A 24,575-nucleotide genomic window follows, 5' to 3' on the forward strand; every position below is an offset into this window, starting at 1 on the left:
TACAATGAACATTTGTTGCTTTCAGAGTAGGTCAAAAAAATGTATAAGTATATAAACGAAAAGGGGGAGGGGTGGCGGGGGGGGGGGGGCTTTTGTTGCAGCGGCACAGCGAGATATTGCTGGGACGGTATTTTTTTATTGACCACAATTTCACCGGTCTTCTGTTGTTTCACCGGTCTTCTTTGGTAATTATCAAAGACCAGTCTTCTCACTAGGTGTATCTCAACATTTGCACAACATAACAAACCTGTGAAAATATGAGTAAGTTTTTATGCTAACAATTATTTGAGTAATTACCAATAATGTACAGTGCCTTCAAAAGAGCTTTTGGCCAGCCGACCACTGTTCAATAAGCGAGAGTGGCGTTAATACAGCGAAATTTGATCACGTGCAGAAACTTTACAGCAGGTAACTTGGTCCAAAATGTCAACAACAAATTCTTTCGGTAGCTTCCAATATTTACATTTGACATCCTATTCCGTAACGGACTACTTTTGACGAAAGAGCAAGCTAGTCGAAACGTTGATACCAAATAAGAACTCAATCCGCGTAATGAAGGTAATAATGATCCACTAAAAAGCTACTAATTATAGTAGTTAAAAAGCAGGACAGTTCTTTTCAGAAATGAGAAGTCTCCCTAATTCCGAAAGTCTACTATGCTGTAGTAAACAAAACAATCTCTCTATTAAATGCACTAATTGGTTATTACTCCAAATAATTGTTAGCATAAAAACTTACTTGGTAACGATCGGAGAGCTGTTGATAGTATAAAACATTGCGAGAAGCGGCTCCCTCTGAAGTAACGTAGTTTTTGAGAAAGTAGTAATTTCTCACTAAAATATTTGAACTCAATTCGAGATCTCAGCTGAGGTGTCGAATTCAGGGCATCTGTAAGCACATAACTTACGCGACAAGGGTGTTCTTTCTTCCATTATTCTCTCGAACGACGACCAGTTGAGCCCAAATGCTCACAGGTTTGTTATTAAATGCATTATGTTGAGATACATAAGGTGAAAAGACTGGTCTTTGACAGCTACGGAAAGTGTCCAGTGTCTTTAAGCGAGAACGGTGTTCAATAGTTAACGCAGCGAAAATGGGTCGTAGTGATACCTCAATATAATAACAAGTGTGTACCAATCGTTTGCAGTTTTTAGGGAGAGGGGGGAGGGGGTAATGGTAGTACCCCTCCAAATTCCTTGGGGGGGGGGGGGGCAGGTGTCGTCATAATGACACCACGTAGCTATTTTTGGTTGGCCATCAGCCGTTTCTGTTTCTAAAAAAAAAACTGTTTCCTGCCTGGTCTGCACCTGCTCTGAGGAACACCAGCACTTTTCCATATCCGGACTTTTAAAGGTTACGTTTTATTTTCAAGTAGGTGGAGAAGACAAAACCAGCCTTCAAAAATAGTGCACCTTTAGATTCCGAAAAGTGTGATTAGTGTAATCTTACAATTGTTTTCAATCAACCTACCGTGTATAGGCGTGGGCGTTGTGTACCAAGATAACAACCATCTATATACCAGCGCACAATAAACCGCAGTCTTTATATCCAATTGGGTACCTACTTGTGTTGTGGTGTTGTGTTCTCTATTAATTTTTTGTTCCCCTCTCTTTTTGGGAGACAAAGGTTTGTCAAAATATTAGGCGAAGGCAAGCAACAAGCGTAACCACCTCGAACCTCGAAAGTGTAAAATTTAATATCAATTTAACAAAAAATGCATTTTTTCGAGACGGTTCTTTTCTGATTTCGAACTACAAGAACCCATGACTTATAATAATAATAGAAGCCTTTTAGAAAATTTGGCTTCGCAGTTGGTATCGAAGTTGCAGGTACTGAAAGAAAAAACACCCTTGTTGCATGTGTGCTTAAAGATGCATAACAAAAGGCTTCAGCTGAAGTCTTTTATTACATGAGTGTATACACCTAATCTATTTTGATTCATTGTCTCTTTATGTATCGTCTTGTATATTTATATTTGTATGCCAGTGGAAAGTCTAATAAAACTAAAACTCAAACCGAAACTATATTTCTTCAGAGGAGGGAGCTATTTCTTACAATGTCTTATACTACTATTAAACAATAACCAGTTTTGTTATATAAATTATAGCGCTTTTTACACCGATGGCTTCTCAAAGTGCTCTCAACATTATTAGGTGGGTGGATTTCACAAAGAGTTAGGACTAGTCTTATCTCGAGTAAGGACCAGTTACTCGTCCTAACTTAGGACTATCCATGCAATCTGTATATCTCCTAGGACTAGTCCTAAGTTAGGACTGGTCCTAACTCTTTGTGAAGTCGACCCCTGGTCACTGGGCCTTAAATCATTCCTTGAACTATCTTAGCTCCCTGGGGAGTACACAGCCTGTGCAACAAATATGCGCTACTCGGCTAAACCAATCACAAGAACCATCTCTGCCCTCACAGGCACCCATTTACCCCTGGGGTGGAGAGAAGCAATTATAGTTAAGTGTCTTGCTAAAGGACACAAGTGTCATGACTGGGATTCGAACCCACACTCTGCTGAACAGAAGCACTAGAGCTTGAGTTCGGTGCTCGTTTAGCTTCCCTGGCTCGACCCCGGTCAGCCCCGGTGCGTTCGAATAGCTTTGACGTCTTTCCAGGGGCTCACCCGGGTCAGCCCCAGTGCCCTGCTTGTGGAGTGGGTCACTTCGGGGTGACCCGAGGTGCATGACGTTACCACGAGAGGGCGAGTGTGATCGTTCGATTAGCTTGTCAAGGGCTCACACGAGTGAGCACCGCGGGGTCGACCCAAGTAAGCTAATCGAACGCACCCATGCATAATATCAACAGCTCTCCGTTGTTCTTTGCCAAGTCACTTTTACCAAACGTGTCAAGTGCCTTTAAGCTAGACTTCAATCTGTAGTTTCCTGGTAGAAATGTCAATGTGAGCCCACCGTACTTCCACCTCTACCGACCGACCAACGCTAGATGTTGACGGGAGGAAATTAGGGGAATCCCCGCCGCTGGAAAATTGTGCATCCAAATATTTAACTTCATAACTTTATGATGTTATTATTGGCAAAAGGGGATTGGGTCTGGAATGACATCACAATACATTCATTATTGACAAAAGGAAATACTTCTATAATATGACGTGAAAACCAGCTGTTCATGTTTTTTTTTTTTCTATCGACATAACGTCAGAAAGTGTTGTTTTTGTGTTTGTGGAGGGGGGGGGGGTGACAGCTCTTTTGTTAGTTTGTTCATGTACGAATTATGGGTACTGTCTATCTAGTTTTAGTTTGCAAAACGAAAGTGAAAGGCCGCTCGAGTGCTAATCGTGACTACATGTATTGTAGCTCAGATTTGTTCCTGGTTGACCAGTACTTCGTTTACATGACCAGTGGCTGATTTCATAGAGCTGTTTAAAGACACTGGGGTGCATTTCACAAAGGTAGTCCTAACTTGGGACTAGTCCTAGGCAATGCTAAGAGATAGGACTGGTCCTAAGTTAGGATGAGTTACTGGTCCTAACTTAGGACTGGTCCTATCTCTTAGCATTGCCTAGGACTAGTCCTAAGTTAGGACTACCTTTGTGAAATCCACCCCTGGACACTATTGGTAATTGTCAAAGACTATAGTCTTCACAGTTGGTGTTTCTCAACATATACATAAAATAACAAACCTGTGAAAATTTGAACTCAATCGGTCGTCGAAGTTGCGAGACATTAATGAAAGAAAAAGTACCCTTGTCGCACCATGGTCACACGAAGTTGTGTGCTTTCAGATGCTTGATTTCGAGGCCTCAAATCTAAGGTCTCGAAATCAAATTCGTGCGAAATTGCTTCTTTCTTGAAAACTACTCCACTTCAGAGGGAGCCGTTACCCATTCGTACATTATACTATCAACCTTTCCCCATTACTCGTTACCGGCCAAGTAAGGGTTTTTGCTAATAATTGAGTAATTACTAAAAGTGTCCACTGCCTTTTAAGCAGAAAATATTGCTAAACACTTTTCTGCTTAGAATCAGAATACCAGTCTTTGTACACATGGCATTGTAGTTTAGCTGGTAACCTTATTATGTGAGCAAACTTTTGTGCTTAGTTACTTCCTCTGCTTAGGCAGGCAGCTCTAGCTCTGTAAAATTGGGCCCAGAATCAAAATAAGAAAACACATGAGAAGATGCAGTTTAAACATTCGAACCTTTTCCTTGTTCACGGGAAAGATAATAATAGAAAGCCTCCCATAAAATATTACTTGCCGAGTTTTCTTCTGTCGTCTTGAAAGAAGACTAGAGCCGAGAACACGCTTCGCGCGCTCCAAGAAACGCGCCACCAAAAATCCAGAGCGCAGACAAAATTAGCATAAGATGCATGTGCGCGCTACCGATCATTGCGCGCTTTTGTTAATGCGCGCATCGAAGTTTTTGTTGATGTACATGGTTCGAAAAAAATCCTTCTGTCTTTTTGTCGGTGTGATAATTTACCATACAAATCAAGATTCGTTTTTAAGGGGAAAAGGGATGAAAATGCCATTTTAAAATGGCCGACGGAAGAGAAGGAGCCTCGTTCTGGGATATCGGCGAACCAAGGAAGGTTTTGGAGCGGATAGAGAATGGGAACAGGTCAGTAAAACTTTTAGTTTTAAATAAATTTGCAATTTTATTACTGTGTTAAAGGGAATTAGGTACACGTTTGATAATTACTCCAAAAAACATATTAGTTTTAAAACTGACTTGGTATACGAGCATTGGAGAGCTGTTGATAGTATACAACATTGTGGTAAACGACTCCCTCTGAAGTAACACAGTTTTTGAGAAAGATAATTGCTCACTAAAATAATAAAAAACTTCTTTTATTCCTATCTGAAAGCACACCAATTTGTCCAATAAGGGTGTTTTTTCCCATCATTTTCTCGCAACTTCGATGACCGATTGAGCCCAAATGTCCACAGGCTTGTTATTTGATGCTTATGATGAGATACACCAAGTGAGGAGACTGGTCTTTGACAATAATCAATAGTGTCCAGTGTCTTTTATGGGGCCTTTCATTTGCTTTAGATCACTGAACATGGGCCTAGAATTTCGTAGAGCTACATAAAAGCAGCTAAACACAGCAAACTTATGCTTACCAGAATAACGTAACCAGGCAAACTATACCATGCCAAATGTACAATTTGTGACTGGTATCCTGTTCAATTCTAATTTCTGCTAAAAAGCAGACAATCTATGAATTAGACCTCTTATCTGTGTCGGAAGCTACGCTGGACTCTGGAGCTTGATCAAATAATACTGTATTAAATAGCGCATTTTCCTTAAAGGATTCAGGTACTTTTTCAAAATGTCCACAGATTTACATTAAACTTACAGGGTTTGAAGATAATGATAGTGGAAAGCTTCCCTTCAAATATTACTTACTGGGGTGCTGTATAGTTTTTGAGAAATGAGTACAACAATGTCATGAAAATACGTTTGTAAACGATTACAATAATTTTCGTCTCATGAGACGAAAATTATTTTCATGACATTGTTTTGATCATTTCCCCAAAACTACAGCACCTCAGCACGTAATATTTTCAGGGAAGCTTTCTACTATCATTATCTTCAAACTGTGTAAGTTTAGTGTAAATCTGTGGACATTGTGTTTTTTGTCCTACTAGACCCTTTAAATAGCGCGTTTCCCATAATACAATGTTCAAAAAGTGTGCTTGACAGTGCATTGTGAACAAAACATGAGTCTTGAGCAGTGTTTTGAACATATTGACAGATTGTTGATTGCGAAGGGATATTAGTAGTTTATTCCACATTGGGAGCGGCAGTATTGAATGCTCTTATCACAGTGTGGGTAGCATCTTGGGAGATCTTGGGTGGTTCAGCGTGATGCCTTGAGAGAAGCGAGTATAGCGGGATGGTTGCATGATAGCTATATATAAGTTAGCAATTTCCCATAGCAATCTCCCATATAGGTTGCAGGTGTGTGGTGTTGGGGACTCAAATTAAAGGACCCTCTTCATTGACCTCAGTAATAAGGGGACTGTTTTGTCACTTTGTGCGTATTGACGTCTATAACGCAAGTACCAATCCAACCTAGACATTTTAACTACTCATAAAAACTGATTGTAAATACGAATGCAAAACACTTTTCTAAAGCAATTAAACACTTCCCCAGAATCACTTGCACCTGCCTGACTTCCTCGTATGATTTTCACAGCTTTTTTTATGACAAACAAAAAAATGTCAATATTTACAATTATGCACTACTACTAATCTAAAATTATTTAAAGGGAAGGTACACTATTGGTAATTGTCAAAGACCATTGTTCCCACTTGGTGTATCTCAATATAGGCATAAAAAAACAAACCTTGGTCATCGTAGTTGGGAGAAAATTATGAAAGAAATAACACCCCTGTTGGAAGAATTTGTGTGCTTTAAAAGACTTCTAGCTAAAGCAGTCTTTTATTTTTGTGTGTGAGAAATTACCTCTTTCTCAAAATCTATGCTACTTTAGAGGGTGCTGTTTCTCACAATGTTTTATACCATCAACAGCTCTCCAATGCTCGTTACATAGTTTTGTTTTGAGTAATTACCAAACGTGTACCTTCCCTTTAAAAGTGTTCACAACGCGAAGGGCGCGCAAACAGTGCAATAAAACATTCACAAAATTATGGTAGGCCTATACCCCGTATTTTCATTTGAAATTGGTTTTTTTATTGCTTTTTAAAGTTCCATTCAATAGGTGCTTAATGTTAAATTTATGACCATTAGTTTTCAAACTTGATGCCTCAAAAATTAATACGTTGTGACACTTCACTCAATACACACTCGCCAGGGCAAGTGCCGAATTTCTGCGCTAGATGTAAAGCGAAGAATGCCTATATAATATTAAAGTTGGACTATCCATGCACACAAAGCAAAAATTCCCTGCTAAGTCGTGAAATAAGCTTGACGTAAGCACCGATGCTCATGGAAAGCAGATCAGAGCAATGAAAAGCTGTTGAGCGGAAAAAATACTTCCTAAATTGCTATAAGCGAACATTTTATGGGGAACCAGTCACAACAATGTCAACTATCGGAGTGTTGGCTGGTAAATGTTTTTGCTAGGCAAGATTTTCCTGCGCGTAGCAAGTTTTTGTGTTTCAGGCTTTTTACAATAATTTATATAATTGGGCCCTGGGCAACCGGGAAATTTGCTTGACGTAAGCACAGAACTCTATATCTAAGTGCCGATTCGTTGCTTACGGTATGTAACGTAGATCCATGAAATTTGGCTAAGGTGTGTGTAGTTTTTCCCCGCTGAATATTGTATGGGTTTCGGGTATCTAACAGGGATGAGATTGTTCAGACGTTTGGCTGAATTCAAACTTACTATGTCGGCCTGAAAATCAGACAATATGTGTTTCCACAAATAAAGAAATACTGCTCTTTGGTCTACTTCTCTAGTGCTTTGGATACTGTTTCCAAAAGCTCCTTGGAATCTATAACCCCAGGGGTTAACAAACGGTAGTGCCATTATTTCAACATACCTTTGAATTTGTATCCAAGTTTCAGACTTTTTTGTTAGTAATGACTTCCACCCCTGATCTAAGTGATTGAGTTCGCTTCTCTGAATGTCTTTTGCTTCCCAACCTGATACTTTTTTGCTAAGCAGAAATGAGCAGGATACCAGTCACTAATTTTATATGTGACATAGTAGTTTGGCTGGTAACCTTATTCTTAGGGTGGTTGGAATAATTTTGTTGTTGTGCTTAGCTACTTCTTGCAAAGCATGCAGCTCTCGAACCCAGAATGTATAAATTAATTGGTATTAAAATAAACATTACGTTTTACTTTAAGATCGTGTGAAGATTTGATGAGCATGATCCAAGAGCGTGCTGATGTGGAGTTCAGATACGCGAAGAACTTAAGACAGTGGGCTCAGAGATGGGATGAGGCGCTGATGAAAGGTAAAGTCTAAATCGGCAGCTAAATCTGAATTAGCCTGAACGTCTGACGTCAGTCCTCGAGGCTCGTGAAAAACGCCAGAGACCGGGCTCAAAAAATTGCTAAACCGGCGTGTAGTTTGACCTCTGACCTCTGTTGTTTCACATATAGATACGCAGTCAAATTCCATTGCGGACTTTAGAGCAGTGACTATTTGGGCATCTATGTCACTGCACGTGCATTGTATCCAATGGGAATCACTGGATCTAGCGGCAGCGACCTGTCTTTATCCTTGCGGATAAAGACAGGGGCCCAGTCTAAATCTGAATGGGAGACTTTTGGGACGCTTGGAGGCAGCAGACTTACCAGGTAAAATCCATTGTTCTCGGTAATGTGCGCACGCTCAGAACTACGTAAACAATGGAAATTTACTTGGTAAGTCTGCTGCCACCTAGCGTTCCAAAGTCTCCCATTAAATAGTCTGCATGTCTTGCCTAACCTTTCACCTCTGATGGGACCCGGTTCGAATCCTACCAGGGGTACTGTGTGGATTGGGTTTTCAGTCCCGTAAACTTTGTCACCGTGGTCCAGTGATTAGACTGCATGACTTGCAATCACAAGGTCTTGGGTTTGAATCCTAACCAAGCTAACCACTGATTTCACAATGACTAAAGTATGAGCCTATGTCGTGTATACTGAATCGAAATGTATTTGTTTTTGCAATTCGTGACCATACGAAGTTATCTTCCTTCCTCCATGGTTAAACCATTGAGACTTAACTTCTGCCGTATGCCCTGACTTCTTTTAGGATCCGACTATGGGTCCGTGCTGACAGTCTGGCGTGCCGTGCTGCACGAGGCTTCGGCAGTGGCGAAGATTCACGAAAACTGCCGAACACGCCTGACGGGTGATGAAGGGCCGTTTTACAACATGTACAAGTAAGTTACCCCCCCCCCCCATACGCACCCCCCCCCCCTAATACACCACCTCCGACTTCTCCCCAACCCCAACAAATATTCAGATGAAATTTCGTGAGGAGGGACAGAGCTGTTGTACTCATTGAAAGTGCATTCTTGGTTTTATGACGTCATCGGAGTACAAATTTAGCCCTTTTCACACGACAAGATTTTTAGCAGGGGTCCCTTGCTTAATTCTAGCATGGTTGTGACACTTTACAAATTGCAATTTGTGTGATTTAAGGACATCAATGTTTTTGGACTGTCTAAGGTTCCTAGCGAAATCTTTTCAAATTTGCTGTCCCTCATGGACAGTAATCAACCGTGTTGCTCTTTGAGTTGCATTGTGTAAATTAGCAACCATGACAAAAATAAGCAAGGGACCCTAGCTATTACTGCTGTTGTCTGAAATGGACTCTCTATGCCCTGACTTCTTTTAGGATCCGACTATGGGTCCGTGCTGACAGTCTGGCGTGCCGTGCTGCACGAGGCTTCGGCAGTGGCGAAGATTCACGAAAACTGCCGAACACGCCTAACGGGTGATGAAGGGCCGTTTTACAACATGTTTTGCTGTCCCTCATGGACAGTAATCAACCGTGTTGCTCTTTGAGTTGCATAGTGTAAATTAGCAACCATGCCAAAAATAAGCAAGGGACCCTAGCTATTACTGCTGTCGTCTGAAATGGACTCTCTACGTCACTGTGCTGTTAAAGGCACTGGACAACTTTGGTAATTGTCTAAGACTAGTCTTCACAGTTGGTGTATCTCAACATATTATGCATAAAACAACAAACCTGTGAAAATTTGAGCTCAATTTTTATTGGTCGTCGAAGTTGCGGGATAATGATGAAAGAAAAACACCCTTGGAACACCATGGTCACACGAAGTTGTGTGCTTTCAGATGCTTGACGTCGAGACCTCAAATTCTAAATCTGAGGTCTCGATATCAAATTCGTGAAAAATTACTTCTTTCTCGATATCTACGACACTTCAGAGGGAGCTGTTTCTCACAATGTTTTATATATACTATCAACCCCATTACTCGTAATCAAGAAAGGTTTTATGATAATAATTATTTTGAGTAATTACCAATAGTGTCCACTGCCTTGAATTCACGCCTACTGCAAGTTAGTCTCACCACAATTGACCAGAAACAATATCAGAGTGTAGGCCAAAACTTATACATTCAGTTACCACAAGAAGATTTTGACACAATTTTAATAACTAAATAATGAGATGAATTACATTGCCAATTAATCATTTATGATTTCAACTTTAAAATTGTTTGATTGTGATTTTTGTTTTAAGATGGAAGAACGATCATTTTCATCGGGGAAGTTTTGGCGGGCTTCGGGAGACGAGAGAAGCCGTTGAGCAGTTTGCGGCTGCGCAGAAGGAATACGCAAAGCTGCTGATGAAAGTTCAAAGGGCCAAAAAAGTAAATATTAACTTGTTGAACTTTTTTTTTCAAAATGTAATTATTTTAGATTTGTAATGTTTTAAATGCATAAGTTTTTCTGTTTTGGTGAAAAACAAGTATGTAAAAGGAAAAAGTAAATGCATCGGCCGGGAATCGAACCCGGGCCTCCCGCGTGGCAGGCGAGAATTCTACCACTGAACCACCGATGCGTGATGATTGAGAATGAATATTCAACATAGAGAATGGTACTTTTAACAAACAAACAAACGTTAATACACCCACTCGATATCAATGTCACTAACCATAGATAAAATTAATCTTATTTGTCAATATTAAAGCTTGTGTTTCTCGAGAAGAGAAGTATGTCTTCATTGTTTTTATTTATTGGAATTTAACTATTTCACTTCTTGTCATTGCTGTTTTGCATGTTTAATGATAATTAAATAAAAGACTTCAGCTGAAGTCCTTTTTTAATTATGCATCTCTGAAAGCACACAAATTTTTGCGACAAGGGTGTTTTTTCTTTAGTTATTTTCTTTCAACTTCGATGACCAATTGGGCCCAATCACTTGTTATTAATGTTATGCATATGTTGAGATACATCGAGTGAGACATTATACTTCGTCAGTTACCAAACGTGTCCAGTGCCTTTAATCTTGTATGATAATAGCAAGTCCCATCTGTTCATTCCCATGTTTTTTTTTTAATCTATGAAACTTTGATCTGATAAGAGAAATTTGGCAAAAAAGTAAATGTTTCATTGTTTTTTCATACCCTTCACTTAACCTAACTAAAGGAAAAGAACAATCGCAAATTAAGCATGGTACCTTTATCTAACATCCTCAAGGTTTGCCGTCAATAACTCTAAAGTAACAAAACGATATTTTTTTAAAAGTTCTTGCATCGGCCGGGAATTGAACCCGGGCCTCCCGCGTGGCAGGCGAGAATTCTACCACTGAACCACCGATGCTTACATACAAATGTATGCCCAGGACAGTATTTTATTGACAATAGTTGACCCACATTGCACAAACAGGTGACGACGCCACATGGTGCAAAATTGCTGACCGGGCATTTTTGGTTTCATGTTATAGCTCTATGCTGGTGTGTATATCATTCCACACTGAACCAAGTTCCACGCACTTGTATATAAAAAAAAACAGAAGCCCTAACTAAGCTTTAAAAAAGCACAAAAAGTAGCTAACACATTATATCGCTACAGCAAAAACTACCAGAATAAGTTTACCAGAAAATACCAGTCCGATGAAGTACCATTTGATCCACATTTTTAAAGGGACAGGTTGCCTTGGATTCGGCAATTTGGGGTATTTTGTTAGGGGAAAATAATTTAAAGTTTATGATCAAACATTAAAAGTTCCATATACTGTCTGTTTTAGTGTGTGTGGGGGGGGGGGGGTAGTTTGTACACCTTTCTTCTAAAGTAAGAAAAATGTGAACAAAGAAAAAACGATATGCATCGGCCGGGAATCGAACCAGGGCCTCCCGCGTGGCAGGCGAGAATTCTACCACTGAACCACCGATGAGTGTTAAAGAATATTTGAATATCCATTAATTCATCAGTTAAACAAGCTAGGTAAAAACTACCTGGACAAAGTTACCAGAAAAAACCATATCACATGAGTACCATTTTGTGATTCACATTTAAAGGGACAAGTTGCATTGGATTGGGCGATTTTGGTTAATTTAAAAGGGAGGTTAGTCCAAACATCAAAATGTTAAAATTTAAGATAAATCATATAAATTTTGTCCGATTTTTTTTTTTTACCCAGGCGTACTTTACAGCGAGCGTGGATGCCTACAGATCGCGGCGTTTTGCCGACGACGAAGCCTCGAATGAGGCTGTCAGTCCCGAAGCGAGATGGAGGCTCAGAGAGCGCGCAGACGGGCTGGTGTTTGAGAGAGAAAGGCTCAAGCAGGTTTATTTACGGAGAGTCTTGCTGTGCAACGCTGCAGCAAAAGAGAGATACGTCGAGGTAATATTAAAACAAATTACAACCGAATTTTGTTTCGTTCATTATTTTGATTGAAAATACCCACTTTCCCATTGGTACCTACATAATCTATCGTCACCAATTTCACGAAAGTCCCCTTGGGCCAAAAACGTATGTTCGAGAAAATCGCGTGTGAAGTTATGCTAATTTTGAAATTACTGGTTTTATACTGACTATTCGCTATTTAATCCTATCCTCAAAAGCTCAATTTAATAAAGCCTGTAAGCACAAGAACTTCTTAGGCAATTAAGGAGGAGTATTGCTTTACAGAAACACACTAGCTAAAATCACAATAAGTTCGCATTGTTGTGACCGTCCGGTGCCCCTCAATGGGTGTGTTCGTTTAGCTTCCCTGGGTCGACCCCGGTGTGTGACGTTTTCTTTTTCCAGGACGAGCGCGTGCAGATAGTTACCCACGGTTGTCCTAGAAAAAAAAACTGCCACCCACTGGGGTCGACTCAGGGAAACTAAACGAACGCACCCAATGTTTGCTTAGCAAAGATATTTTCCGCTAAGCAGCTTTATAAAATTGGGCCCATGTCAGCAAATGTTAAGATTTGTTTTAATGACCGTTGCGTTAAAGTTTTAAAAATTTCTGTTTTTAGAACATGACGTCAGCCTTTGGGAGATGGCAGGGGTTTGAGAGGTCACGTGTGGAACACCTCAAGTCGCAGCTTCTGCTGTTCGTCCGAAATATCAGCATCCACTCGACCACCGGGTAAATAAAGTCAAAATAAGATAATTGAGTATAAATGATATTAATATGGCAAATAATGTAAATATACCCCTTGTATTGGCCGCCATCTTTGATGAAACGTGCACGCGTCAGAAGAGCTATCATTGGTTGAGAGTTGTGCGCAGCGCGTACACGAGTAAGTTCCGTTGTCTGTCATCAAAGATGGCAGTCAATGACGTCATATGCCATCCATCTTTGGGTGCGTTCGTTTAGCTTCCCTGGGTCGACCCCGATGTGCGGCGGTTTTTTTTTCCAGGACGAACGTGAGTAATTATCTGCATACGTTCATCCTGGGAAAAAAATAAAACCGCCACACACCGGGGTCGACCCGGGGGAGCTAAACGAACGCACCCACAAATTAAAGGCACTGGTCATGGTAACGAACAATGGAGAGATGTTGGTATATAAAGTATTGTGAGAAATAGCTCCACATTTTGAGAAAGGGATCGGGTCTAGCTTCTCACTAAAATATTCAGACTTCGGGCCAGAATCCTTTAAGTAGGCCTCTGAAAGGCTAGCTCATACTCTATGCAACAAGGGATTTTTCTTTCATTATTCTCTTGCATGCAACTTCGATGACCAATTGAGCTCAAATGTTCAGCGATGTGTTCTTCCTCCATGGTTTATGTGAGAATACTGGTCTTTGACAATTGCCAAAGGTGCCAGTGTCTTTGAAGTAGCTGTATGAATTGTCTTCCTCCATGATGAAACTAGGCCAAGCTGTGTTTGACTTTTAATTATATACACGCTTCAGCAGTTCGCTCGTATGCTTCACTGATTTGCGGAATGCAATGGTTCGATTGGTCTCAACATGGTTAAAATCGTTTGTCAACACCTGAGCAAACGCTGCAGACACCTCGAGAGGCCATTTTGACATAGTGGACACATTTCTATAACCATGCTATAACTCTATTTGGTTTGGGTAAGATGTATGTATACACCCAAACCAAACAGCGCACACCTATAGTAGCCACCATACCTCAAGAAGGATGGTTCTTTCACTTTTGGACTGTGTTCGAAACGGCGACTTCGGCCACAGCTATGGCTAGATCAGTGCGTCTTTCAGCGTGAAGAAATATGCAGAATCTTGCCGTAGCTGTAGCCCAAGTCGCAGTTTCGAACACGGTCACTACAAATTTGGCCTGAATCTTTTGGTCCACAGATTGGGTGCAGTGTACCAGCACATCACCGAGCAGATACGTGGTGCAGAGCCGGTTGCCGACGTGGAGGAATGGGGCCGGAAACACGGCACGGGATGCCCAGCAAACTGGCCCAAGTACGAGGTAAGATTTCGTTCTCTGAGGATGTTGTTGGGAATAGGAGACTTTCCAACGCTAGGTGGCAGCAGACATACCGGGTAAATTTCCTTTGTTTACGTAGTTCTGAACATGCGCATAATTCTGAGAACAATGGATTTACCCGGTAAGTCTGCTGGCCTCTATCGTCCCAGAAAGTCTCCCATTGGATTATGTGGTTTGGACCTTTGAATGACCCCTTTTCTGTGTACACTTTGCAATTCCTGGTAATACCAAGCGAAATATCTATAAACACCAACTATAAGACCTTCGGTCGTGCACTTTTAACGAGTGTCAGCGTTCAAAGGCGGTGTTTGTTTATTTTGTTTTGTTGGTTGATTTCTCTTTTCGTTTTATTTGTCGATGGAAAACTCCCAAAAATTTGATCTAAATAATGTTTTAAAAAATTGCGTAGTTATAGATTAAATTAAACGAAGTCAAAGGTAAACTCTCCGTATCTTACTGTCACTTTTTCATTCATTATAAAAACAAAATTAATAAATATCTTATTTCAATTGGTAACATTGATGATCGAAAAAACAGTCGTCGATTAACAAATTCGCCAATTTGTGTATCCTTCATCCCAGGAGATCGACCCCCGCACGTACCGGGAACCGGCAGAGGAGTTTCTCCATCACCAACACCGGGGGATGGTACAACCTGGCCACACTACGGACGATTTGACAGATGGGTAAGTTGAAATTAAAGTTACCTCTTTTTCTAAGCCATGCCGAAATAAAGGTTCAACGTTCAAAGTTTGTTTATTTTAACACAGTACCCCCCATAAAACATTATCAATCACTCTAAAGAGATTAGGGCCCAATTCCATGAAGTTGAAAATACGGCATAGCAAATTTCGTTACTAAAGCAAAACATGAGTGAGACACTATAGTTGCAACATTGTAACCTTTACGGAGTTTTGACTGTTAACCAGGACCCAACCAAATGTCAACGTCATTTTCAGGATAAGCAAACAACAGCTGAATGCCAGTAACAAGGAATATGCAACAAATTAAAATTTGGTTGGTAATCCTGTTTTTACCAAGGAAGAAATTTCATGCTTAGCAAATTTTTGTGCTTAGCAGCTGTATGAAATTAGGCCCAGTTTCAAAACATTTGCTGTGCCTATAGCACATTTTTTTGCTCACAGGCTTAATGTATTGGCCCCCCTGTGTTCAGTTGCATGACTCTGCTTACTTACCACCGAACTCTACACCTACGATCAACATTCTCCGCATGCTGTGCCAAATGCGCTGGGCCCAATTTCATAGAGCTGCTTGAGCACAAACTTTTGCTTAAGCAAAACTATCCTTGCTTAGTAAAATCAGATTATCGGCCAAGACTCCACTCAATTGTTATGCTAAGTAAACAACAGCTAAATACCAGTCACAAGCAATGTTTATGTCATGAAATTTGGGCCAGTAACATGTGTAAAATTAGCGAGCTATTTTCGTGCTTAAGCAAATTTTTTGCTTAAGCAGCTCTATGAAATTGGCCCCTGTCTGTGTGAATATGTGTGTAACATTTCTACATGCTATATGTTTTTGATTTGTATTGATGGCTTTCCATAGTTTTCCAACCTTTCCTGGCAAAAACTCGGGCTGTGACGTTGAAATAGAAGTGGTTTTAGTAGAGTTCAATGGAATTGACGCACGTGTATGAACAAGCCCCTTGCACATCGGGTGTTTTCATTTGTAACTTGCCGCACCGTTTATCGTCAAACGTGTGCAGTGCTCCCGACGTTTCCTAATCCCAACGCAAGTCCATACAATGTTCTCATACGCAGTCTTTAACGACACAGCTTTCACTTTAGATAAGTATGTTTTCAATTCAGTCGACCGTGAAATAAATTCAGCGTTATCTAAAAAAAAAAAAAAAAAACATAAGACAGCGACAAAAATCAACCGTGGGTAGGTCAAAACACAACGCCCTGACGCCGATGTGTGTGAACTATAATTCTTTGTGACATGATTAGACAATAGTAAACCATAACAAAATAGTAATGCTGTGGTTTTTTTTAATGCTCTATGACATTGATCTTTTGAGGGTGGGTCTGCGCGAAGCGGTTTTTTTTTTTTTTCAGAAAATATTAATCCCTTTGGTTTTCGGTTGTGATTGCTACTTTTGTTCCCCTCATATAGAAGTCCGTTTCGAGTCATTAGGTTTTCGTAAACATCATGCCGAGAATGGCCGTTTTTCAAAAAACCCGGTACTAGGGCGTGTATGTGGAGTTACTGCGACTCTAAAACGGACGGTGGCCTGGAATAAAAATGTGCTATCGCCCCCCCCCCCCCCCCCTTGGAAAAAAAATGCGCTATACTTGTTATAGTGCGTTCGCGAGTCATTGGGTTTTCGTAAACACCATGCTGAGATTGTTGTAGGGGTGGCCGTTTTTCTAAAACCCGGTACTAAGCCGTAAATGTGGAGTGACTGCGACTCTAAAACGGACGCTGGCCTAATTTGGAATCGGAAAATGCTACTCCCCAGTCCCCAACACACCAACAACAAAAACCACACACACAAAACAACACCTCCCCCATTATTATACTTCATAAAGTTCGTTTTCGAGTCATTAGTTTCTCGTAAACATCATGCTGAGATTCGTGTATCGTTGTCCAATTTCTAAAACCCGGTACTAGCTAGGGCCGTGGAGTTTCTGGGACTCTTAAACGGACGGTGGCCTATTTTTGGAATCCGAAAGTTCTACCCCCCCCCCAAACACCGCGCCCATAATCTTCATAAAGTTCGTTTTCGAGTCATTACGTTTTCCTTAACATCATGCTGTGGATTGTGTATGGTTGGTCGTTTTTTTTCTAAAACGTACTGGCCTAATTTGGAATCCGGAAGTTCTACCGCGCCCCTAAACTTCATAAAGTCCGTTTTCAAGTCATTAGGTTTTCATAAACACCATGCTGAGATTTGTGTATGGTTGGTCGTTTTTTCTAAAACCCGGTACTAGGGCCGTAAAATGTAACGTTACAAACGCATGGCCTATTTTGGAATCACAAAGTGTCGACGGCACACGCCGAACTAATGTTACCCAGTCATGCATTTTCAGCTACAAACTCAGACACATATATTCGTTTTAGGCTTCGAGAACATTTTGCTATGGTCGAAAAGTTAGGGCATTTACTACTTTTTGCACATTATTTCCAATACTTTTATGAAATAATAACAACAAGTAGAGCCTAAGCAAAAAGGCGAAAATAACAATAAGCAGGTGTTAGCAGGTTAAAATAATGGATAAAATTAATAACAAACTTGTTAGAATTTGGTCGTCGAAGTTGCGAGATAATAATGGAAGGAAAAAAACACCCTCGTCACTCGAAGTTGTATGTTTTCAGATGCTTGATTTCGGGACCTCAAAATTTAATTCTGAGGTCTCGAAATCAAATTCGTGAAAAATTACTTCTTTCTCGAAAACTACGTTACTTCAGAGGGAGCCGTTTCTAACAATGTTTTATACTATCAACAGCTCCCCATTACTCTCCATTGCTTGTTACCAAATAAGTATTTATTCGAACAATCATTTAGAGTGATATGAACAATAGTGACACGTGCCTTTAAATGACATAAAAAGAGTATGAGTCTGTTCATGGGCAGATCCATGGGGGGGGGCCTACGGGGTCACGCCCCTCCCCCCCCCCAAAAAAAAAAAGTTTATGCTAACAATTAATTTAAGTAATAACCAATAGTTTCCATTGCTTTATATAACTTAACAATGTGTTTATTATGGATTTCAAATAAGTAGACAAGTCAACAGGATGCTATTATAGACGTACTTGGCGCCGTCTCAAAACCGCAACCTCAACATTGGTCCATCTCCCCTCATCTTTTCAAAAAAATATCCCCACATTTTTTATAGCCAGAGTTTTTTCAGCTGCATGCAGCGTCCACCAAAAACTCGGAAGCGCAGTGTCCTTGAAAATTCCATGCAATCGTTTCAACTCAAAACTAGGCCGAAGAAATTTAATTTCCATATCTCCATTTTTATGCATGATATTAATTAATTCTGCGCTCAGTACTGCGGAATTATGGTTTTAGAAAGTCATTCTGCGCTTTTAATGTTGTATTATTATAACCTCATTTCAACTTCTCTGTCATCTGCAGTAATTGCGCAAAATTGACTAATCGTCTTTGTGTGGCCATCTTGACTGTCAAGACTGGCAGGAGAAATAATAGCCGGGTTCCTTTTTGCATAATGAATGTTTAGGATACAAGGAACATCGTGATCGCATGATAACGTTTTAAAGATGCATTTAACAATTTGGTATAAACAGGTTTGTGGCTAAGTTCGAAGTTTGTGGCCAAATGTGTGAAAAGTTAGCCCGGTTTTATAGACGATAGAGATTTTGCGAAGGAAAAGTTGCCGAAATAATGGAATCATCGTATGGTCAGTAGGAATATGCGGGGTCATTTGAAAATTGTTTAACATTGGTAATTGTCAAAGACCAGTATTTTCACTTGCTGTATCTCAACATATGCATAAAATAACAACCCTGTGAAAGTTTGAGCTCAATCGGTTGTCGAAGTTGTGAGATAATAATGAAAGAAACAAACACCCTTGCCACACGAAGTTGTGTGCGTTTAATAGATGCTTGATTTCGAGACCTCAAGTTCTAAAAATCAAATACGTGGGAAATTACTTTCTTTCTCGAAAACTATGGCACTTCAGAGAGAGCCGTTTCTCACAATGTTTATACTATCAACCTCTCCCCATTACTCGTTACCAAGTAAGGTTTTATGCTTCAAGCTTGCCTGGTGGTAAAACAGAAGGGTTGTTTTTTTCCTGAAATGCAATAAGTCATGTTATTGTTTTACATGCTCCCACAAGCTCCAGCTATATAGGGTTATGAAAATATGGAAATGTCATCATTTCATTGTGTCAAAATGTTATCATCATCCAAAGATCTAGATCCCAGTTTCATATTTTTTTTGTCAGCAAAACTCTCTCTCACCCTGTACAATAATTTATTACAGAACGAAAGTTTGTACTTATAGCCGCTCCCCAATGCACGTGCACTTGTAAAAAAGTTTCACTAGAGGGCGGCATTTAACTTTTATTGTGTCATCAACTGCAGTGATTTTGTTAACATTTCGAGTGTGGGCTGAATAATTACTATCAGTCTGACCTACTTTTGCGGGTGTTTATCGGTGCCGTGTGAATGCTGGGAAAGCATAGTGTTGTTGTATCCCAACGAATTAATTAATAACTGGGTTCCTTTAAACGTGAGCAGCTGATAGTTGCAACGGCCATGCTGCGAACTACAGACGCTGCTACCTACCAATTATTTTTATGGTTGCTTGCTGTTTAGAAGTTGCAGCAAAAGGCATGAGGCGTGCTTTCGCGCGTCTACCAAGCCAGACAAGCTGGTCGGTAATTTCAAAGCTACAATTGCTTATGAATAAAGGATGTTTTGTTTTCCTAAAAACCCAGACGCTTTTATTCCGTCTACAGCAGGAGAAAGACCCACAGAAAAAAAGCAGATGTTGTTTGGAGTTCAAGCTACTTTGCATTCAGCACACGGGAAACTTTGGCGAAAACAGTTTTTACGGGAGTTGTTCTCTCAGTGGCAAACATTAATAGTAAACAATATCATACTGTTTTTATAACATGCATAAATCCTTGTGAAAAGGTATTGAATTATTTTATATGGACCCACGCCCTGCCGATTATGAGTCACACCTGGCAAGATTGTTAGCCGAGAAAGTTTGAACATGAACAATAACATTAATGATGATTCTATGTTATGTTTTGAAGCTAGCTATACGTGTCTAATCATCCCCATGATCATGTTTTGAGTTCACTGAAAGGGTACAGAGAAATTATCCAAAATAATTTTATGATATTGCATTTTTGAATTGTGCTCCACCCTCTAAATGTAAAGGAGTGAAAAAGCACTCTCTGAAGAGCCATAAACGGACAACTCTTTTTCGAGTGGTCTTCCACTCTTTAAGATTCAAGTTTGCATCCTTTTGAGTGATTTTCACTCTGTCATACTGGAGTGAAACCCCTCTAAAAGAGTGAAATGACCAAGACACTCTTTTTAAAGAGCTATTAATTGAGGGACAACTCGAAATGTAGTGGTTTTTTCACTCTTTTACATTTAGAGAGCAGACCTGTATATTTTGATACCAAGACCTAACAAAGTTTTGTAGATATCTATTTGCTGGTTGACTTGTGTGGCGACCTTCACAGTAATTTTTGTCTAGGTTTCAGGCTTGGAAAATTCATGCGACGAAAAAGACGACAACTTATGACACTACAGCGACACCTACCATTTCCACAGCCTAAATAATCAAACTTGCTGTTGCTGGAGAAATAGTTGAGTTGTTATGTTTTGCTCAAAACTAAAACAGAATCCCCTTATCCACAGAGAACCCTAGTCGTGGTCCGAGACGTAACGTAACTAACGTAACTTAAAGCTAGCGGGCGATACAGCGCGCTGCCCATGGTAGCGAGGTTGGGAAACAATCCGGCCATGCAAAGGTCTTGAAACAAAGACTACACAGAACCCATTCCCCTCTCCTCACCTAAAAGTATTGGTGCTTTTCATGGTTTTAAACTTCACCCTATTCAGATTCACAACCACTGATGATTTCGACTCAGAACTGGACAGCACAAAGCACCACGCCCAGCACCACGCCCAGCACCACGCCACAGCACACAAACCCCATCGCCTCCACCAGTACCAAGCCCAACAATATCGTCACCACCACCAACGACCCCCTGGTCTCCGCTACTCACAAAACGAAGATCTGAGTGAGAGGTGGCTGAAAGATCACCACAGACAGGACGGTTGGCAAGGTCATGACGTTGGGGGTGTTGAGCGAGGTTGGTATGATGAGGATAATAAGAGGCATCCTCAACATCATAACGAGGATGACCTCCATGGTCACAACGCACACGCTGTACACGATGCCTACGATGACCACATAGATGATTTGCATAAAGGTCAAAGGTCACATCACATGACAGGGCCTCGCTCCCCGCATACTAATGATGAAAAACCTCATCACTACGTAGAGCGTATTGACTCCTCATATCCAGGTCATGTCCTCAGTCATGTCCTCAGTCATGACCCAAGTCATGACCAAGGTCATGACCCGAGTTACAACCAAGCCCGTGAACTCAGTAACGACCTCTCTCGCGGCCAAACAAACAGCTTTTCTGAAACACTCGCTGTGATGCCACCAAGTCAGGAGTTCCGTTACCATGGTAATCACACGTCATCTGCACACTTGAAGAATACGCTGCATGATGTCGGTTGCTATGGTAGCTATGATTCCCGTGACGTCAGCAGTGAGGAGAACATTGCAACTGGCAAGTCTTCTGCTACAACTGAAGGTAAATAATAACTCGACAATTTAAATCTCAATGGGAGACTTTTGGACGCTAGGTGGCAGCAGACCTACCAGGTAAATTTCAATTGTTTACGTAGTTCTGAGCGTGCGCACATGACCGAGAACAATGGATTTTACCTGGTAGGTCTGCTGCCACCAAGCGTCCCAAAAGTCTCCCATTCAAGTCAACTTTCATTTCATACACTCTTAAGGAAATAATAAGCACAGAAGATGGAGCGGGGGGTGTAATTAGACCAAATAGCGTACGAAGCTTTCATAAGCCAAAACTACCAAAATGGAGACGACAAAACAATAAACAGTGTGAGGATGATGTTGATTGGCTAGAAGAGAGCTTGGGGCGTCAAGAATACATGTACTTTGACTGAAAACACAAACCATGGCTGTATTGTAGCAATATTTATGATACAAAAACATATTTTTTTATTTCATGTTATTCTTATTTTCATCACAATAGAAAAATATCACAAACAGCAAGCAGAGGACAAACACACGGACGACAAACCAGGACAAACCATCCCACAGACAGCCAATCAACCCACAGACAAACTACATGAAAACAACTTAGCCCATCATGAAGCTCCCGGTGGCAAAACGCAGCATACTCCGGCACCCCAGGCGCAACAGCACCAGGCACCTACGGGGAAAACCCCTACCCGAGCCCCGGTGGTAGACACACCCACCACGGTGACCGCTAAGGTGCGGACATACAAAGACAGACTGGACGCTCCGGAGGGAAAAAGGGCGGCCCGTTTAGAACACGCACGTCAGACGCTGAAACCAAAAGAAGGGGAGCGACTCGTGAGGGCGCTTTACGATTTCAAACCGGCCACGCGGGATGAGATGGCACTGAAACAAGGTAAGGGATTATGTTGGCCTCATGTTTTACCCTGAAAATCTGACGTCATAATTCGAGGCTCGCGATACGTCAGAGATCCCCGCGTCAAAGCTTATTTTAACATGGAGATTTGCAGTAAAATCCTACGTATGTACTCAAATGCAAAAAAAAAAGTGTACGCTAATGCCAGAAGACCGAAAGTGAAGCTTGCCAAACATCGCATCAGACCACTCAAAACACAGATAAATCCGTAATTTTTGCTATCGAGAATTGATATTGTTTTACCGTTTTCTCAAAAAGTAAAGCATTTCATGGACTAATATTTCAAGAGAAGTCTTTCACAATTACCTTCTGTAAACCCTGTAAATTATTTGTAAATCTGTGAACTTTTTTTTTCTGTACCGAAAGTGTATAATGGCTTTAAATCGCGGGTTATGTTAAACCAGTACCTGTGTCGGATAAAGACACAGGGGACCACTGTAACTTGGTGTATGGTTGGATATGCCTTTATTTCCCCCGCTCACTGCGGACTTGAAACTAAAGAAATGAGGCTTGAAGCTTGGAAGAAAAAAAATCAGTCTAGACTATTAAAAAACATCCTAACACCCGTCACCTGTTTTGGGTGCGACTGTTATGATGGAAACGGAGAAGGCTTTAAAAACGCCCCTGGCGTTCCCGGATGCTGATTGCCGATGCTGGCGTGACATCTTCTGTTGTGTTTTGATGGGGTGTGTTTTTATGTCAATCCGTCATTCTGTTTTGGTTTGTTTGCGTTTTTGAAATTTTGCTAAGCGGCAGTGACGCAGCTGTATATGCAGTACCGACCAAACAGTAACCGGATTTAGAGTTGGGTTTTAGAGGCTTGGACACGTTTGGTAAATAATTATCAAAGACCAGTATTCTCACTTAAAAGTGTATCCCGAAAGAACGACTAACGAACCTGTCACCTGTGAACATTTGGACTCAATATTAGTCATCGAAGTTGCGAGAAAATATTGTAAGAAAGAACGCCATTGTTGTACAAACTGTGTGTGCTTTCAGCAGATCTGCGAAAGGCTTCAGGCCTGAAATCACACAGATTCAAAAATTGAATTACCTCTCTCAAAAAGTACGTTACTTCTGAGGGGGCGGTTTCTCAAAATGTTTTATACTATTAACAACTCTCCATTGCTCGTTACCAAGTAAGTTAATGCTAAGCCTACCAAATCCATTCCATGAATGTGAGTACAAGAATTTCAAGGTACTTTCTTTCGGGTAATTAAAATGGTTTGGTTGTTCTAATTTCATACAATCAAACTTACCTGCGACAATTTCATTTCAAAAAGTGGTAACGTTTTTGAGACATCGCAGAAAAAAATATTAACTTCAAATCAAGTTTGTGCTTCTTCTTTTGGGACAGGTGAAATAGTCGTGCAGATCGGGCACCACCTTAGCAACGGATGGGCGTACGGTCGAAATAAGGCAAATGTCAGAGGTCACTTTCCCGCTAGCTACGTCCAGTGATCGTACCGTTAGAAAGTCAACCTAGACCGTACGGGGGATTGGGGTTGGGACGGTGGTCGTCGGCAGAGCTTAGCTACATTGCAACCCAAGTTCGACGAGCTTTGTAAAAGTTGTGGGTGGGTTTAGGTTGAAAAGAACGGTATAGGGGTTGGGACTGGAAGGTTGTGAATAGTTTAGACCGAGTTGGACCAGCTCTGGAATGGAGGGCAAGCGTGATGAGAGGACTGGGAGTAGGGATGGTAGGAAGTAGGGTTAGGATTATGGTTAGCACTATAAAAAAAGACTAGTTCACACTTCCTGCGAATGCGATTGCGATACTTATTTTAACTTCACGGCTCCGTTTTTGCTGGCAATATTTCGCAATTCTTCCGATTTTTTTTTTTTTACAGAAGTTTGCATTTGCAGGAAGAATGAACAGGCTTTATAGGGCGAGGGTTGGGATCCGGTATTATCTCGTCTGTTTATTTTTAAAGTGAGTTTCAGAAAAGCGTGTATAAACAAAGTGTATCTTAAAGACACTGGACACTATTAGTAATTGTCAAAGACCAGTCTTCTCACTTGGTGTCTTCTCA

General features: G+C 40.8%; 1 protein-coding gene and 3 non-coding genes across 4 annotated transcripts; 1 reads left to right on the forward strand and 3 right to left on the reverse strand.

Annotated features, from left to right (window-relative positions):
* The first annotated feature begins 4,503 nt into the window (after positions 1-4,503).
* LOC117305447 lies at positions 4,504-24,039 on the forward strand. Its single transcript, XM_033790314.1, has 11 exons — positions 4,504-4,586; positions 7,795-7,904; positions 8,690-8,819; positions 10,146-10,275; positions 12,048-12,251; positions 12,875-12,987; positions 14,168-14,288; positions 14,888-14,991; positions 20,882-21,648; positions 22,120-22,521; positions 23,900-24,039. The coding sequence occupies exons 1-11, from the start codon at positions 4,504-4,506 to the stop codon at positions 24,001-24,003; spliced, it is 2,268 nt and encodes a 755-aa protein (XP_033646205.1). The 3' UTR covers positions 24,004-24,039.
* Trnag-gcc lies at positions 10,396-10,466 on the reverse strand. The gene has a single exon. It is a non-coding gene; the product is annotated as a tRNA-Gly (tRNA).
* Trnag-gcc lies at positions 11,157-11,227 on the reverse strand. The gene has a single exon. It is a non-coding gene; the product is annotated as a tRNA-Gly (tRNA).
* Positions 11,731-11,801, reverse strand: Trnag-gcc. The gene has a single exon. It is a non-coding gene; the product is annotated as a tRNA-Gly (tRNA).
* Positions 24,040-24,575: the final 536 nt, after the last annotated feature.

The sequence above is a fragment of the Asterias rubens genome, chromosome 22 (genome assembly GCF_902459465.1).
Source record: "Asterias rubens chromosome 22, eAstRub1.3, whole genome shotgun sequence".
NCBI lineage: Eukaryota > Metazoa > Echinodermata > Asteroidea > Forcipulatida > Asteriidae > Asterias > Asterias rubens.

What these genes read in the sequence shown, in the direction of transcription:
- LOC117305447 (XM_033790314.1), top strand. Translation starts at nt 4,504, where the DNA reads ATGGCCGACGGAAGAGAAGGAGCCTCGTTCTGGGATATCGGCGAACCA. An exon ending in CCGTTTTACAACATGTACAA is followed by an intron (nt 8,820 to 10,145) that starts GTAAGTTACCCC and finishes TTTTGTTTTAAG; the next exon opens with ATGGAAGAACGATCATTTTC. An exon ending in AGCATCCACTCGACCACCGG is followed by an intron (nt 12,988 to 14,167) that starts GTAAATAAAGTC and finishes TTTGGTCCACAG; the next exon opens with ATTGGGTGCAGTGTACCAGC.